Source organism: Oryctolagus cuniculus, chromosome 12 (assembly GCF_964237555.1).
Source record: "Oryctolagus cuniculus chromosome 12, mOryCun1.1, whole genome shotgun sequence".
Classification (NCBI taxonomy): Eukaryota; Metazoa; Chordata; class Mammalia; order Lagomorpha; family Leporidae; genus Oryctolagus; species Oryctolagus cuniculus.
This window is the reverse complement of record NC_091443.1, coordinates 105,877,655-105,894,561: the sequence shown is the minus strand read 5'-3', so window position 1 is coordinate 105,894,561 and position 16,907 is coordinate 105,877,655. Positions and strand designations below refer to the sequence as shown.

The following is a 16,907-nucleotide window of genomic DNA, read 5'->3' as shown; positions in this document are numbered from 1 at the left end:
AGGGGACGGGCACAGGCCCTCCCAGTGTCCTACAGCTGGCGCTGTGGCCACCCTGTCATCCATCAGCCCCATGCCACAACTGGCTGGGGTCCCCCAGGCATGGTGGGTGGCTGAGAGGGCCCCACCAAGCCCTGCAGGACGGATGGAGGGCACGGGGGGCAGAGCCGTCAGGACTGCCCCCCACAGGAAGAGGGGGCCCTTCTTCTGACACTGCATTACCAGGAGTGCAAGTGCGGGGCCGATCCCAGGCCCACCCTGTGTCAGGGTGGGCGCTTGGCCTAGGGACTCCCGCGTCCCACATCCCAGGACCTGGGTTCAAGTCCCCGCTCCAAGTCCCAGTCTCCATTTCCTGCTAACGCACACCCTGGGAGGCGTCAGAGACAGCTCAAGGCTATGCCACCCACCCACGTGGGAGACCGGGCTTGCTTCCCCAGCACCCAGCTTTGAGCCAGTCCAGTCGGGCCATTTCAGGGACCTGGGCAGTGGACCAGCAGATGGGAGCTTTGCTCATCTCTCGGATTGAAAAAACAAAACCACAGATCTGAATTTGAGATCCAGGCCCCCAGGGAAAGAGGCCTGAGTTCTGACCCCCATGCTATGGGGGTGGATATCTAGAGAGGGTGCACGGCCAAGGCCACCAGGTGAGAGAGTGGCAAGGCTGGGGGCAGACCCCACGTACTGCCGCACACGCGAGCAAACCCCGTGGCACCCACCAAGCCGTCGCAGGCGCTGATGGCCGCCAGGCCGCCCTCCAGCTCCGGGTCCTGCACCTCGCCCAGCAGGTGGCAGGCGGGGGCGTGGGCGCGGATGTGCGCGCGCCGCAGGCCCCCGCGCCGCCGCGTCTCGCTCACGAAGCCGGGCGCCAGCAGGTGCGCGTTGGCGGTCAGGTTGAAGCGCAGCTCACGCCCGCGGTACTGCAGCTCGTAGAAGGCGGGCGCGGCTCGGCGCCCGGACACGTCTCGCTTGCGCAGCGCACGCGGCCACAGCTCATAGGACAGGAAGGAGCCCCCCGCGTCCACACGCACCGGGTGCACGATGTCCAGCGCCTCCCGGCCCTCTGCTGTGGGCCCTGCAGGGAGAAGACGGGGGAGCAGCGGTTGGTTAGGTCCGGGCCAGACCCCGGGTCCTGGGTGGCAGCCGGGGTCAGAGTGCACGGATCAAAATCCTCAGCTCCTGCCCCCCACGTGGGAGGCCCAGATGGAATTCCATCTCCTGATTTCCGGGGCCCAGCCCTAGCCAATGAGGCCATTTGGGGAGTGACCCAGTGGATGGAGGAGCTCTCTCTGTCCATAGCTCTGCCTTCTGAACAAATAGAATCACTCTAAAAAGATGCACAGTGCTGTCCCTTGTACCGGGAACAGTGTCCTGGGTTTTCCCGTAGCTAGTAGCTAAACCCCTCAGCCCGTTCACAGCCCTGCCCAGACAGACACGCCTTGCATGGCGAGGCCTCTCCTGACCGCTGTATTTTAGAAATCCGAACTCCCGGACTCCCCCTCTGGATCCCCTGTTTCTTTTCCCCCATAGTGCTCTAACATCTGGTATCACTTAACATTTCCATGACTTTGCTAGGGGCCTGTTTTTTTTCTCTCAAGTGCCTTTGTCTGCTTTGCGGGAGAGTTTTGGAAGGGCCAGAAGAAGTGTGCGAATCTGGCCATCTCTCGGTAAGGAGCTGTTGGACGAATCTGTAGAATGGGGATGATAGCAGCTCCGACGTGGGAGCTCACTGAGCCGCAACTCTAGCCCCAAATAATGTCTTTTTTTATTATTATTATTATTATTATTATTATTGTTATTGTTATTTGACAGAGTGAGACAGTGAGAGAGAGAGACAGAGAGAAAGGTCTTCCTTCTCTTGGTTCACCCCCCAAATGGGCACTATGGCCAGCGCACTGCACTGATCAGAAGCCAGGAGCCAGGTGCTTCTCCTGGTCTCCCATGGGGTGCAGGGCCCAAGCACTTGGGCCATCCTCCACTGCACTCCCGGGCCACAGCAGAGAGCTGGCCTGGAAGAGGAGCAACCAGGACAGAATCCGGCACCCCAATGGGGACTAGAACCTGGTGTGCCGGCACCTGGACTAGAACCCGGCGCTCATATGGGATGCTGGCGCCACAGGTGGAGGATTAACTAAGTGAGCCACAGCACCGGCCCCCTCAAATGTCTTTAAATGCATAAAGGACACAGGAACACCAAGGGAAGTGGGTATATTGAAATAAAGCTATCCAACTAATTCAGAAAGTGGGATCTGGAATTATGTGTTCCTTTATTCATGCATTAAACAACGGCAAAGTTAACAACCACAGTGACTTTCAGGTCATCCATCATTTTCTCCTTTTTTGTTTGAAAGAGAGAGACAGATGGAATGAGATCGCCCACCCCTGGATGCCTGCAGCAGCTGGCAGGAGGGGAGCAAGGAGTCTGGAACTATCGCGATCTCCTACACGGGCAGCAGGGGCCCAAGTGCTTGAGCCCTCACCAGCCACCTCCCTGGCCGTGCATCAGCAGGGAGCTGGATTGGAAGCAGAGGAGCCAGGACTGGAACCAGGCACTCTGCTGGGGTGTAGGCGTCCCTGTGGGCAGCTTAGCCAAATGCCTGCTCCAACAACCGTAGCAACGTCGAAGCGGTGAGGAGTGTGCACTTCATTTCAGGATCCCTGGGGCAGGCGTCTGGCACGCCGGCTAGGTTGTGACTTGGGATGCTAGCACCCTAGAGCGAGTCCTGCCTCCTCCACTTCTCACCCGACTTCCTGTGAATGTGCACCCTGCGAGGCAGCAGATGGTGGCTCAGGTACTTGGGTCCCTGCCACCCATGTGGGAGACTTGGGTTGAGTTCCTGACTCTTGGCTTTGGCCTGGCCCAACCCTGGCTGTTGCAGGCATTTGGGGAGCGAACCAGTGGATGGAACACCTCTCTCCATCTTTCTCTCTGTTTCGCTGCCTTTCAAAAAAAAAAGAAAGCAAATAAATAACTAAAATTTAAAGTCTTATGTTTTTTATATTGGTAAGAAAAAAATCACAGGTGCTACTAATGCTATTGGTGCCAATATCATCAATTATGAATATTGATGATAGTCATAAGGAAAGAAAAATGTCACATTTCACTTCAAGGTTAGGAAAATGGTCGATGTAGCGTTTTCCTATCCAAATTCATGCGTCCCTTGTGGACCCCAGCTCGGGCCACCTGCAGACTTCTGCCTTGTGCAGGAAGCGAAAGGACCCTTGCCCAGGTGGCCACGGGCTGCGTTGTGCCGTGGAGGGTGAAGCCACCACCTGCCACACTGGGGCCCTTCTCAGAGCGCTTCTTAGAGTCCCGGCTGCTCCACTATGGCCTGGGAAAGCAGCAGAAGATGGCCCACGTGCTTGGGCCCCTGCACCCACGTGGAAGACCCAGCTGGAGTTCCTGGCTCGGCCTGGCTCGGCCACAGTGGGCTCTTGTGGCCATTTGGGGAGTGGACCAGTGGAAAGAAGAGCTATCCGTCTCTCTGTCTCCGTCTCTGTCTCTCTCTCTCTCTCTCTCTCTGCCACTCTGCCTTTAAAATAAATAAATGAAAATAATCTTGAAGGAAAGGAAGGCAGGTGGACAGAACGGCCAAAAGCCATGCGGGCAAGAATGGCAGAGCTGAGACGGGGGCCGTGTCCCCCGACGGCTCGGCCTCCTCAGGGACACCCCTCGATGTTCTCGGCAGTCCCCGCCTCGCTGGGCCTCAGTTTCCCCACTGATAACGCGAAGGCGCCAGGTTCTATCAAGCTTTTCTCTAACTTCTCCAGCTGTTAAACTCAGTCTTCCAAAGAAATCTCTCGTGGACACACACACAGGTCCAGGCATTGCTGCTGCTTGGGGGGCAGGGGGGACCCTGCCCTGGGACCCCCGGTCTGGGTCTCGTTCTCCTCTCTGCAGAGCCCAGGCTCTCAGGAGCACAACCAGGAAACCCACCAATCTCAGGTTTCCCCAGAAGGCCTGGATAAGAATTTCTTAAAGGGGCAGGCATTTGTTGCAATGGTTAAGTCACCACTTGGGATGCCGGCATCCCATACCGGAGTTCCTGGTTCGAGTCCCGGTTCCTCCACATCCAATCCAGCTTCCTGCTAATGCGCAGCCTGGGAGGCAAACGGGTGATCATGGCTCAAATACTTGGGACCCTGCCACCCACATGGGACATCTGGACCGAGTCCCAGGCTCCTGGCTTCCGCCCAGCCCAGCCCCAGCTGCTGCAGGAGTGAATCAGCAGATGGGAGAGCTCTCTCTCTCTCTCTGCCTTACACATAAAATGAAAATAAATAAAGAAGAGCTATTGTTTAAAAAAAAAAAAACTGTTTCTTAAAAACAACTTCCCAGGCCTCATCCGGGATTCAGTGAATCAGTACCTCCGGGAAACAGGGCCCTGGGAACCGCCATCCTCAAGGGAGCTGGGAAATCCCCCCACTGGGGGGGGGGGGTGCGACCTTGGCCAACCTGCGCAGGACAGCAGAGCCCTGAGAAACCCCAGCCGCCCAGGGCTCCGGCCCCCGGGGCTGTATTATCTGTCACTCTCTCAACCGTCCTGGAGGTTCCGAGGGAGCCATCCCAGGACTGGGCAGCGGTAAGCCACCAGCCTGGAGAAAGGACAGACACTTCCTGCCCCGACACCCTACAAAGGATATTTGGGACTTCTCCCCCCGGCCCCGCCACAGCCTGCGGGCTTGTTTTGCTCAGTTTGGTGATCTTGTTTGTTTGTTTGTTTCGTCCGGAAAACATTTCGATCAGCCGGCAGCGCTGGCTAAAATAGCACAAGATCTTGCACAAAAATCTCCGTGTTCAGCTTTCCTCCAACGCTCCCGTCATCCACCGGCGGCGGCCTAAGTCCCAGCGGGCAGACGTGGAGCTGTCCAGCAGGGTCCCCCAAGAGACAGCGTGCAAGACGCCATCCGGCCCTCCCCACGGAGAGACGAGCACGCGGCTCCCGAGACGCCCACCCTGGCACGGGCTGAGACGATGAGGCTTGGACAAGGAGGTGCGCTTGCGGGGCCCACACTGGGGTGGAGAGGCAGAGGGCATCCGGGTAGTCGGCACCGTGCTGACCCATAGAGCGCGGGGAGGACGAACAGGGGGACGGGCAGCCAGAGCTAGCCTCGGCCACGGGTGCTGAGTTTTGTGAAATGACAGAGAGCAGACGGACAACAGATGGCAGTGCCAAGAACTTTGAAGGCAGAAAGACCCAGGGCTGGTGTGGCACAGGGGACATCCCATATCTGGGTGTTGGTTCGAGTCCTAGCTGCTCCTCTTCCGATCCAGCTCTCTGCTGTGGCCTGGGAAAGCAGTGGAAGATGGCCCAAGTCCTTGGGCCCCCCCACCCATGTGGGAGACCTGGAGGAAGCTCCTGGCTCCTGGCTTCAGATTGGCTCAGCTCCAGCCGTAGCAGCCATCTGGGGAGTGAACCAGTGGATGGAAGCCCTGTCTGTCTCTGTGGCTCCCCCTTCCCTGTAACTCTTTCGAATAAATAAATCTTTTAAAAAAATTAAAACAACGTAATGTCAAGGACGCCGGGGGCTTTCAAAGTAGAGCAGGTTCCGGTTCTAGTTAAGCCACAGCCACTTAACAGTGTGTCGTCTGGGTCGCCGCAACCCTGAGCCCCGAGCTCCACACTGGCTTGGAGAATCCAGGCCAGAACACACGAGCAGAGCCCGGGGGGAGCGGATGAGAATGACAGGGAGAAGGACAACAGGCCACGCTAGCCTGCTCTGTTTGAAGTGGGTTTACCAGGGGAGTCCAGGGCGTGGCACCCCTGCAGAGGAGCTGAAGTCCAGCCCGGAAGTCCTCCCAGCGCACTCGCAGGCAACACTGCCATTCCCAAGACAAGCACGCGTGTGCCCGGGGAATCTGAACCGATAAAGAGAAATGTCCCCGAGAGCTCAAAAAAAAGTCCCTGGGGAGGGACCCCAGGCCCTCAGGGGCCGTGCAGTCCCACTGAGAATCCCTGCTTGAGACCCTGGGCAAATGTGGCGAGAGAGACACTGCTGGTGACTCGCAAAGATGCATCCATTCAAGCATTTGACTGGAGCCCAGCAGAGCCGCGCTGCGGGTGAGCACTCTGGGATCCGTGTGCTCCGAGCTGGGCTGCCGGGATCTGAACCCAGCTCCTCACAGCTGCAGCACTCAACCGCTCCATCTCAGCATCTCCCTCTGCAACGTGCAGGCAACCAACCCCACCCACGCCGGCTGCGAGGGGATCGCGACTCCGTGCGGGAGTGCTCACAGCAGGCACGGCTACCGCGGGGAACTAGCAGAAGTCCTACAGTACACTTGGCTATGTTTTTAAAGATTTATTTGTTTATTTGAAAGTCAAAGCTACAGAGAGAGAGAGAGAGAGAGAGAGAGAGAGAAAGAGAGAGGTCTTCCATCTGCTGGTTCACTCCCCAAATGGCTGCAATAGCCAGAGCTGGACCAACCCAAAGCCAGGAGCCAGGAGCTTCTTCCAGGTCTCCCACGTGGGTGCAGGGGCCCAAGGACTTGGGCCATCTTCCACTGCTTTTCCAGGCCACAGCAGGGAGCTGAACTGGAAGTAGAAAAGCTAGGACTCGAACCAGCCCCACATGGGATGCTGGCGCTGCAGACGGTGGCTTAACTCGCTGCACCACACCTTGGCTATTTCTCCCTATACTCATCACTAGGGCCACTGTTGTTGTACAGTGGGTTAAGTCGCTGTCTGCAGTGCTGGCATCCCATATCAGAGCGCCAGTGCCGGTGCTGGGTGCTCCACTTGCACCCCAGCTTCTTGCTAATGCCACTGGGAAAGCAGCAGAAGATGGCGCAAGTGCTTGGGCCCTGCCACCCACATGGGAGACCCAGATGGAGTTCTAGGCTCCCGGCCCTGGTCTGGTCTGGCCCAGTCCCCACCACTGCAGCCATTTGGGGAGTGAACCAGCAGATGGAAGACCTCTCCGTCTCCCCTCCATCTCTCTGCCACTTTTCCTTCCAAATTAAAAAATAATAATAATTGGTTTATCTCTTTGCCTAATGGCTTAATAAAATTTTTTAATCAAAAGGAAAAACATAAAAGACTTACAGGATGGATTTTGATGACAAAAACGTCTATTCTGTTTCCTTCTGCATTACTTTTTTGTAGTGAACACATGTACCATTTTGCAATTAAAATATTTCCAAAGAGGGGTGAGTTAAAATACAAATCTCAGCTGTTGCTTCCCGCAGGCCCTAGTAGACCTCGGTGGTGAAACTAGCGCCACCAAGTGTCAGTAAGTGGTAATTGCAGGTTGCAATCCGGTGTGGGCAGGCGCTCTGCCTGGGAGCTGAGACAGCAGGTGCCACTCCGCAAGACTGCCAGGCGGTGCCAGCCAAGTCGTTCTGATTGAACTCAGCTCCTGCCATGCTGGGTGTCAAATGCTCTGAATACCACCTCTGGGTGACAGCACTATCGTGTTGGAGCTGCTACCAGAAAAATGCCAACATGTTTATTTCCCCTATCAAGACCCTGAGTGACAGTCCAGCCCTTCAAATGACCCACAGCTCAGGCCACAAAGGAGAAACAACCAGGGGGGACGTATGAGCCATCCCCTGTGCCCCCTCCTATGCACAGAAAGACGTGCATGCCGGACTCATGCCTGCAATACAGCACGGGCGTAAGCCGTGCACACGGGGCTCACGTGCGCAATGCAGCATGGGATAAGGGCAGTACAGCCAGGTCCCAGCAAGTCCCTGGGTTTGTCAGATGTGGAGGAAAAAAAAATCGGGGCACATTTTTCCAAAAGTGACCCCAAGCCGCCCCCTTTGGCTTCAGAGATGGTAGCGTTCAGCGGGAAGAGCCGCAGGCGTAGGTCCTCAGCTCCAAGGAAAATAATAAAGAGGTCACTGGCCACGGGGTCAGGAATCATGAGTGACATCAGAATGCAGAGACCCGGTGCCACATATCTGTGGGGAGGGTGTGCCCAGATGAGGGAGGGGGTGGGGTGGGGGGAGTCCCTGGCCTGTCTCCACCCCCAACCAGCAGGATTCAACTCCGCCTCCTTACTCCCACGGGTCTAACAGCGGTCAGTAGTCCCTCCCCAAGCAGTAGACATTCAGTATCTCACCTGATCCTCCCCAGGCTCCTATGAGGTCCTGCCTCCTCCGGCCCCCTACCCCCATTCTCCTCACAGCTGCCAGGGGGCTGCACCCAAGTTCAGACCCAGGGGCAGTTCCCTGCTCCCTCGATGGCACCACCTGGCTCCCGGCTCACCAGTGCCTGCTCCGTGCAAGCAGCCCAGGAGCCCAACCCTAGGAATTCCCATAAAAGGGCTTCCCACCGCGTGCCTTGCGGGGTGGTTGGTGGTCATGATCAGCACGACTAAAGACTCTCAAATAAATGCCGGCTCCCTCTCCACCTCCTGTTTTGTCACCCCACTTCGTCACCAGCCAGTTCTCAATCTGGTGTTAGCGTCGTAGGCTCCTCCAGCCCGGGCGACTTCCAGACGCACAAGCCCGCGTGCACAGCGAGCTGGCCTAATCCCGGCCCCGGCTGATGCTGCCCCGGGGAGCCCGCGCCCGCTCCACACCCTTCCAGCCCCTGCGCGCCCCGGAGCCTCCTCCCCTACAAAGCCTTCCTACTGTCTCGCCATCCGATCCATCCCGCGAGGATCTTCCCAGGCCCGCTCCTCGGTTCTCCAGGAGCGCGGCCACACAGCGGGATCTGGACGCGCGCCAGGGGCTCGTCGGAGGCCGGCCGGCCCGCCGGGGCCGAGAGAGTTAACCCGGAGCCGGGCAAAGACGCCCCGGCCCCGCGCTCCACTCCCGGCGCCTTCGCTCTTGGGGGAGGGAGAGGCAGGAAGTGCAAGGGCGGCGCGAGACCCGGCCCCCCGCGCCGCCGAGGGCCCGGCCCGCAGCGTCGATGCGGTGGGCGGGGGCCGAGGCGCGACCGGGACCCGTGCGCCCCCTGCGCCCCGCGGCCCGGACAGCCCGCGCTCCGGACGACGCGCACGAAGAGGGCGCGGGGCGAAGCCGGTGCGGCTGACCCGCGCTCCGTCCAGTGCGCGCGGGACCCGAGAGGCGCGCGCGCTGCTGCACCCGCGGTGGCCGAGCAGCGGCCGGAGCAGCGGAAGAGGCTCCTTTCGGGCGACCGGCGGGGTCCACAGCGAGGTCGGGGTCTGCGCAGGGTTCCCCGGCGGGGTAGGTTCGCGCCCTGGCCCGCCCGACCCCACCCGGGTCCCTAAGCGCCAGGGCAGCGGGGATGCCCCCGGCTGCAGCCAGATCCGCAGGGGGGACGGGGGGCCACGCCGAGGCCGGGGTCGGGGGGCGAGGAGGGGCTGCCACTCACCTGGTGCGGGTCCGGGGGCGCCGCGCGCCAGGGCGCAGAGCAGCAGCAGGAGTGGGCGCAGCGGCGGCGCGGGGCTGCGGGGTCTCGGGCCGCCGGGCATGGCCGGGGCCAGGCGGCCGCCGGGCGACCCCGCGCGCGCGCTCTCGTCCGTCCCGTCCGGTGGCTGTCCGGTCCCGGGTTCGGCTCAGGACATGCCCGGCCCGACCGTAGCTCCCAGCGTCCCAGCCCCGACTCCGGCCCGGCGGGCGGCTGCGCTGGGTCCGTGGGCAACAAAGACTGCAAGGCCCGCCCCCTCCTCGGCCGGCTGCGGAGGCAAAGAAAAGACGAGAGAGCGAGATGGAGAGAAAGAAAGAAAGGGGGGGGAGCGCGGTGCCGGCCCTGCCCCGCCCCTCGGGCTCCTGACCCCGCCCCGCGCCTGCCTTCCCACCCCGCCCCGCCGGCCGCCCCCTGCTCCAGGGCGGGCCTCGGGGCGGGCGTGGGCAGCGCCCCCCGACGGACGTCCGACTGCCCAGCAGCCGAGGGCGCCCCCTGGCGGTAGAGCCGGGCAGGGCTTCCCGACACGGGAAGAATCTGGAATTTCTGCTTAGGGAGGGCGCTCTTTGGGGGTGCTCCCCACGCCAGCCAGGGACACAGGAGGCACCCTGAGGGTCCAAGGTCGCCCAGCGGGGCAGCAGAGGCGGCAGGGTCAGGAGGTAGATTCTGCTCCCAGGCCTGCGCGCTCCCCACAATTGCTGCCTGCGTCTAGCCCACAGCCCAGGGCAGGGGCCTCCTGAGAGCCTGGAGGCCGGCCAGCCCTCGCCTCACATCCCCGGCCAGACTCCGCCTCGAACACCGGCCATCTGTCCTTTGTGGCCCCAGCGCTGGCTCTGGCTTCCGCCTGAGGATCGCCCTCCCACCACCTCCCGCCTTCGCTGAACCCCGTGCACACGCATGCACACGGCCGCTCAGTGCAGCTAGCGTCTGCAAGGGGCACCTGCTCACTTTCGCCTCCCTCTGCACAGCGGAGCAGGCGCCACAGGCCACAGGCTCTGCAGTAGCCCCCACCAATCCCTCCCAGAATTTGCTTTGGGTGTCCCCCTCTTTCTGGGGCCTCCACGGCCCCCAACCCTCGATGTCAAACCGGTCTCATCTGCCTCCTGGTGGAGAGACTGATATCACCCCTCCAGAGAAGAGCTGTCCGCTCGGGCTCCACCCGCCCATCTGAGCCGTTTCTCCCTTCTCCGGGTTCTGCCCTCCTCGCCCTCTTGGTGTCACAGTCATAGTGCCCCCCCCCCAGCTGCCCAGTGACTTCCAGGTACACCTGCCTCCTCCCCCCTCCTCTGCTCGGTCCGCCTGGCACATCACCCACCGCCTCTGCCCCAGGGGTCTGCACGCCCAGCTGTGAACTCCAGGGCTGTGGAGAGGCCGGCTAGGAGAGGTGCTTTGAAAGTAGAATGCGGGCGTTCTACTTCTCCGCAGGGTAGAAATATTGGAGCTTTGACATCAGAATAAGAAACAGCCAGTAGGGGCCGGCGCGGTGGCAGGCGGGTAAAGCTGCCGGCTGGGGTGCCAGCATCCCATATGGGAGCCAGTTGCAGCCTAATGCCCACCCTGGGAGGCAGCAGAAGATGATCCAAGTGCTTGGGTCCCTGCTGCTGGCATGGGAGACCTGGGTGGAGCTCCTGGCTCCTGGCTCCAGGCTGGCCCAGCCCTGGCTGTCGTGGGCATTTCAGGAGTGAACCAGTGGATGGAAGACCTCTCTGTGCCAGTCTCTAATAAATAAATAGAAATTTCAGACAGAGCCAGTCATGTGAGGGTGAAAGGGAAAAGATGATCATGAACTCACAAGGTGTGATCCTGCAGGCCCAGCTACCGTGTCACCCCTTCCTAAACGTCTCTCTTGAGCTGTCTCGGAGCCCCCAGAGCCCCAAGGCCACAATCCCGCTAAGCCACTATGTTCCGCTAGGTCTGCCAGTCCCGCCACCCTGTGAGGTGCTAGATGCTGGTGATCCCAGCCCCCAGCACACACAGGAAACCCGAGAAACGCAGAGGGTCTGGGGCGGGGCCTGCACAGCCCTCCCCTTCCAATTCCACGTCCACCTCCCTTGCTCCTTTGGCAAGCTGCCCCGGCCAAACAGAGCGGAGCCTTCTGCAAAATGCAGCCCTTGAGCGTGCGCTTCCAAACCTTGAGTTGTGCTGGCTAACGCCAGTGCCACCTGCTTCTGTCTGTGTCCCCCATCCTGGCCTCCACGCTGTCCACACCCTGCTAAGCGCTCTTCACAGTTCTGTGGACGCTGAAAACAAATCTTTGAATGCCGCCTCTCCGGGAGCCTTTGCAGTCTCTTTGTGTTCCTCCGTGCACCTGCACCGTGCCCGTCTCCTGATGCTGATGAGCATTTAACTTCTTTCCCAAACCTCGCTGCTGCCGTCCACAAAGGGACATCTGTAGGTCCTTCGGTAGAACTGAGTCCTGTGTGGTGTTTCTGTCGCGAGCTTGCACGTTTGTCATTGAGAGATGGGCATTGCCAAATGCGTTGCATTATTTTTGGTGGGTCTCTTCCACCCTCATGAATTGCAAGAATTGCAAAATAATGGGAGAATGCTCAGTCAGGTTGCTGATTGCTATGCCAGGTGCCCAAAAATGTCCCCTCCTAAAACAACGCCGGGGACCCAGAGCCATCCGTCAGCTCACGGGTGGCCTCTCCTGCCTTCCTAGCTGCCACTTGGCGGTGGGAACGACTTGATGGAGGCGAATTGTAATGCTGAGTGAGCACAGTGCCTTGTGGGCCATCACCATGCCTTCCACGCAATTCTCCTCCCAACAGGACGTATTATTGGTATTATCTTCATTTTACAGATGGAGAAACTGAGGCAGGGAGAGGGGAAGTAGCTCACCTGGGTTCCCATATTTGGAAGTGCCTGATGCAGCACCTGCATCCCTAACCACTGCACAGCACCGCCTCCCTGGATGCCAGTGTGGGTTTCTATCTTCAGGGGGGTCTGTTTCTTCAAGGCCCCTCCTCTCTGGGCTCTGTCTGAGTCCGTCACACACAACCAGACGGGTGGGAGGGGGCCCCTCCCCTTCTCCAGGGACTTCTCAATGAACCACCTACTAAATGCTGGTTGCCCAGAGCCGTGGGGAGTTCCAAAGCGACTCTTGGTACTTCCTGGAGGAAGTATGCACTTCATCCCTAGCCCTCGAACCCCAGGGGGCTGGCTCCAGGAGGGAGACCCATCTGGGAGCCTGACCAAGGCTGGGCGTGCGTGCCCGGGCAGCCAGCCTCACCCAGCCTAGGCACAAATCTCACCACCCCTGGGTCTCTTCCCCCCCACCCCTGCCTCTGCAGCCTGGCTGTTGCCTTGGCTGTTTTCTTCTTTTGAATACTGTGTTTGTCTCTCCTTTTCATGCCATTGTTTTAGCAAAGAATGTTCCATATTCCCATGTCTGGAGATCATCTGAAAGCATTTTAGGCTTTTTCCATTGTATGCACCAAGTGTTTCAGAGCTCTTTCTGCCCCCATTTTTTGTCCTCTAACAACTTTTTCATGTGCTTTATTAACTTTCATAATGAAAATAGTTATTTCGACATTTGAAAACCAGAATCCTTGCTGGTAATAAGATGCTGGATAAGCTGAATTACATGGATCACTTTTTCTTCTGTTTTTTAAATCAATAAATGATTCCATGCCTTTATTTTTCCAACAAATACTTACTTGTGCTGCCTGCACTGGAGCTTAGAAGAGTAAAAACATCATGGACCTTATTATGAACTTGCCATTGCCAACATTTTAAATGAAGTCGGTTATGTAATTTGGGGCTTGGAAAGAATATTTTGAAGATGAAATCAGCATCAGAATCTATAGAGGGGAAAGTTCATGGGTGTGCCTGCGTGAACAGCAAAAACTTCTCTAAGTCATCAAACTCCATCAAGCCAATATCCAAAAAAAAAAAAAAATAATAATAATAGGAGACCTTAGAGAGATCAGAAAACACAGAGGGAAAGATTATTTGATAAATAAGAATCTTCTCAGAACAAAAGCACATGAATTTCTAGACGGCGAGGATTTGCTGGCGTGCAGCACCTGGATGGAAATGACCCACACCAAGAGTCAACGTCTTGATGCACCACAGACAATGCTGGAATATTAGAGAAAATTGCTTCCAGAGAACGAAGAGAAAATGGTGGCAAACTTTGCTCTGTGATTGGAATGGCACTAGAATTCTCCGCAGCAATGCTACGAACTAGATACCAACAAAGCAATGCCTTCCGGGCTCTGGGGGAATGGTTTTCAACGTAGAACTCATTTCCTACTCTCGGCCAAGTGTAAGGATGTAGAAAAAGGGCGCTGATGCTAAGACATGCAAGTTCTCAAGACCTTCACCTCCTCTGCACCCTTCCTGGGAAAGTCACTGCGGGATGAGCTCCACCAGGAAGAAGCAGCAAGCTCGGAGAGACAAGGTCACGGAATTGAGAAACAGGCGACCCAAAATACAAACGTAATGGAAGGGGTCCCCAAAGTGATAGCTAAGGAAAATTCTAAAATCACAACTGTTAAGAGGTCTGTGTCCAGATTGCATCAGGAAGTCAAAAATCTGTAGTGCAGTGGGTTAAGCTGCTGCCATCAATGCCGGCATCCCCCCAGCAGAACGCCGGCTCTAGTCCCGGCTGTTTCACTTCCCATCCAGCTCCTCGCGGTGCCTGGGAAGGCAGCAGATGATGGCCCATGTGCCTGGGTCCCATCACCCACGTGGGAGACCAGGCCCAGCTCTGAGGGTTATGGCCATTTGGGGAGGGAAGCAATGAATGGGAGATCTCTTTCTCTGTTTTCTCCCACTGTCTGCCTTTCAAAGAAATGAAATAAATCTTTATTTAAAAATGAAGTGATTAAACACCAAAGAAGCAGAGCCCACCTGATCTCTGTTTGGGCCCCTGCACAGGCTTAGCAACACCTCGGGGTAGGGATAAGGCCCCCAGGCTCAGCTCCACCCAGCGACTTCCCTGGTCTCGATTCAGGGTCCACACACTGGCGAGGAGAACCCACGTGGTGATGGCTTGAGTGGCACACTCGGCGCAGATGTGGTGGGGGTCGTGTTCCAGCCCCGCCTGGGACTGGCTGCATACCCTTGGACAAATACCTCGCTCCTTCTGAGCCTTGAAAAACAATTGCATGAAACAATGGCCATGACACCGTAAAAGCTGATGAGATGATATGTGTGGAAGCATTTTTTTTTAAGAATTATTTATTTATTTGAAAGAATTACACAGAGAGATAAGGAGAGGCAGAGAGAGAGAGAGAGAGAGGTCGAGAGGTCTTCCATCTGCTGGTGCACTCCCCAGTTGGCTGCAATGGCCAGAGCTGCCCCAATCTGAAGCCAGGAGCCAGGAGCTTCTTCCAGGTCTCCCATGTGGGTGCAGGGACCCAAGTACTTGGGCCATCTTCTACTGCTTTCCCAAGCCACAGCAGAGAGCTGGATCAGAGGTGGAACAGCCAGGACTCGAACCAGTGCCCCCACTGGAATTTCTTTGGCAACCGTCCCCCACCCCCACCCCAGCTCTCCACAAGGTCACCATTTTCCCAGGAAAGCACACACACCAGGGGCAGGCCCGCGGGCCAGTGTGGTTGAGTCGCCACTTAGAACACCTGCATCCCATATGGGAGTTCCTGGTTCGAGTCCTGGCTTCTCCCATCCAACTTCCTGCTGCTGGGCACCCTGGGAGGAAGCAGGTGATAGTTCAAGAACTTAGGTCCCCGTCATCCATGCAGGAGGCCTGGATGGAGCTCTGGGCTCCTGGCTTCAGCCTGGCCCGACCCTGGCTGTTGTGGGTATTTGGGGGAGTGAACCAGCAGATGGAAAATCTCTGCATCTGCCTTTCTCTTTGTCTCTCTACCTTTGAAACAAAAGGAAAGTAAATGCACTTCACACAGCCTAACGCCCAAGCATAGTGACCTGCTGCTACTGCAGAATACACTCCCCACCTCCCTGTTGCCCTTCATGCCCTCCCCGCCTGGCAGCTGGTTAGAAAGACAGCATCTCACCCCCTCCAGGCAACTGAGTCAGCAGCTACATTTTTTAAAAATTTATTTGAGAGGCCGGCACTGTGGTGCAGCAGGTAAAGCTGCCACCTGTGGTGCCAGTATCCCACATGGGTGTCAGTTCGAGTCCCAGCTGCTCCACTTCCTGTCGCTCCCCCTCTTCGTGGAGGAATGACACTAAACCCTGCCTAGGCTTCCTATCCGAGTCACGGCACCATTATGTCGCTCCCCCTCTTCGTGGAGGAACGACACAGGACCCTGCGCTGTTCTTTTGTCTGCTTGGCCCTTCCCGGGTTTGCTGCTGGTTCTTCCCGGGTTGGCTACCGACCCTTCCACCTCCGTGGAAGGGCGGTTCCCCCTGCCACTTTCCCCACTTCCGCGGGGGAGCGGCACACAGCCGGCCGGCTTTCTCGGGGGCTGCACAGGTGTTCCCTCAGATGTTCCCCTTAGATGTTCCTGGTGCATGTTGTCTCTCTCCTCCTTTATGGTCCTCTTCCACCAATCCCAACTCTGCTACCCACATGCCGAGTACGCTGCTCTCCTCCAATCAGGAGCAGGATCAGCTCCTGCAGGTCATCACTCAAGTTGGCGAGAGGCAGCTGCGTAGAAGTTGTTACTCCCTTCTCAACGCCATATTGTGGGAGAGCAGATGCATAGAATAAGTCTTAATTCCAGTAACAGTCTAGTCTGAGTTGCTCCCCACACTTCCCATCCAGCTCTCTGTTATGGCCTGGGACAGCAGTAGAAGATGGCCCAAGTCCTTGGGTCCCTGCACCTGTGTGGGAGACCTGGAAGAAGCTCCCAGCTCCTGGCTTCGATTGGCCCAGCTCCAGCCGTTGTGGCCATTTGGGGAGTGAACCAGTGGATAGAAGGCCTCTCTCTCTTTATCTGTGCCTCTGCCTCTTTGTAACTCTTTCAAATAAATAAATAAATCTTTAAAAAAAATACCCTTGGCTAGAATTAGAGTTCAGGATAGGAGGCTACTGGGAAGGGTCTGAGCCCGGCCTATTGCCTGCACTATGACCCTGTGCGGGACTGAGGGCTGCAAGCCGCCCCTGGCTAGCCCCGAGTCGGCACTGCAGCTCCCCAGCCTGTCAAAGCGACTCCTCCTCAAATTGGAGCTTTCCCCTTACAAAAACACTGATGTCTTGTAAAAACTTCTCCTCCGTAACCCTCGAGCCACACCATGAGGTGAGTGAGCCATCACGTCTCCAATGTATACGCAAGCAGAGCGGAGTTGGCGGCGCGTCGGTAACGGGGGCCGCTCTGCTCGGTTGGTAACCATCGCGCTGCTGCCTGGCAGCAGGTGCCAGGCGGAGAGAAAATGCAGACGGGGCAGAAACATTTGAGAAATGTACGGCCGCGCTGCGAGTTCCAGGACTGCGGCTCCAAGCAGCCAGCGACACTCTTCACCGTCAGACTGGCAGACGTTTTGGTTCTGCTGCAGTTGAACCGGCCGCGCTTCAAAGGGCTCTGCGAGCTTGCTCACGGCTTAGGAGAATCGGTCTGTTCTGCACGCATGCGCGGGCGCTTCGAAGTGCTGGTGGGAAATGGGATCACTGATTGCTTGATTAAAGCTTTATTTATTTGAAAGGCACAGTTACAGAGAAAG

The 16,907-nt window shown here is 57.6% G+C and overlaps 1 protein-coding gene across 2 annotated transcripts in view; it reads right to left on the bottom strand.

The window, feature by feature from the left end:
* ADAMTS7 (ADAM metallopeptidase with thrombospondin type 1 motif 7) overlaps window positions 1-9,628 on the bottom strand; it is a 39,408-nt gene extending 29,780 nt beyond the window's left edge. For both annotated transcript variants that reach the window (XM_002721600.5, XM_051834567.2), the window contains exons 1-2: window positions 9,282-9,628; window positions 714-1,069 (exon numbers count right to left, since the gene is read on the bottom strand). In XM_002721600.5, coding sequence (XP_002721646.3) covers window positions 714-1,069; window positions 9,282-9,381 — 456 coding nt within the window. In that variant the 5' untranslated portion in view covers window positions 9,382-9,628. The remainder of the gene's footprint in view (window positions 1-713; window positions 1,070-9,281) is intronic.
* Window positions 9,629-16,907: the final 7,279 nt, after the last annotated feature.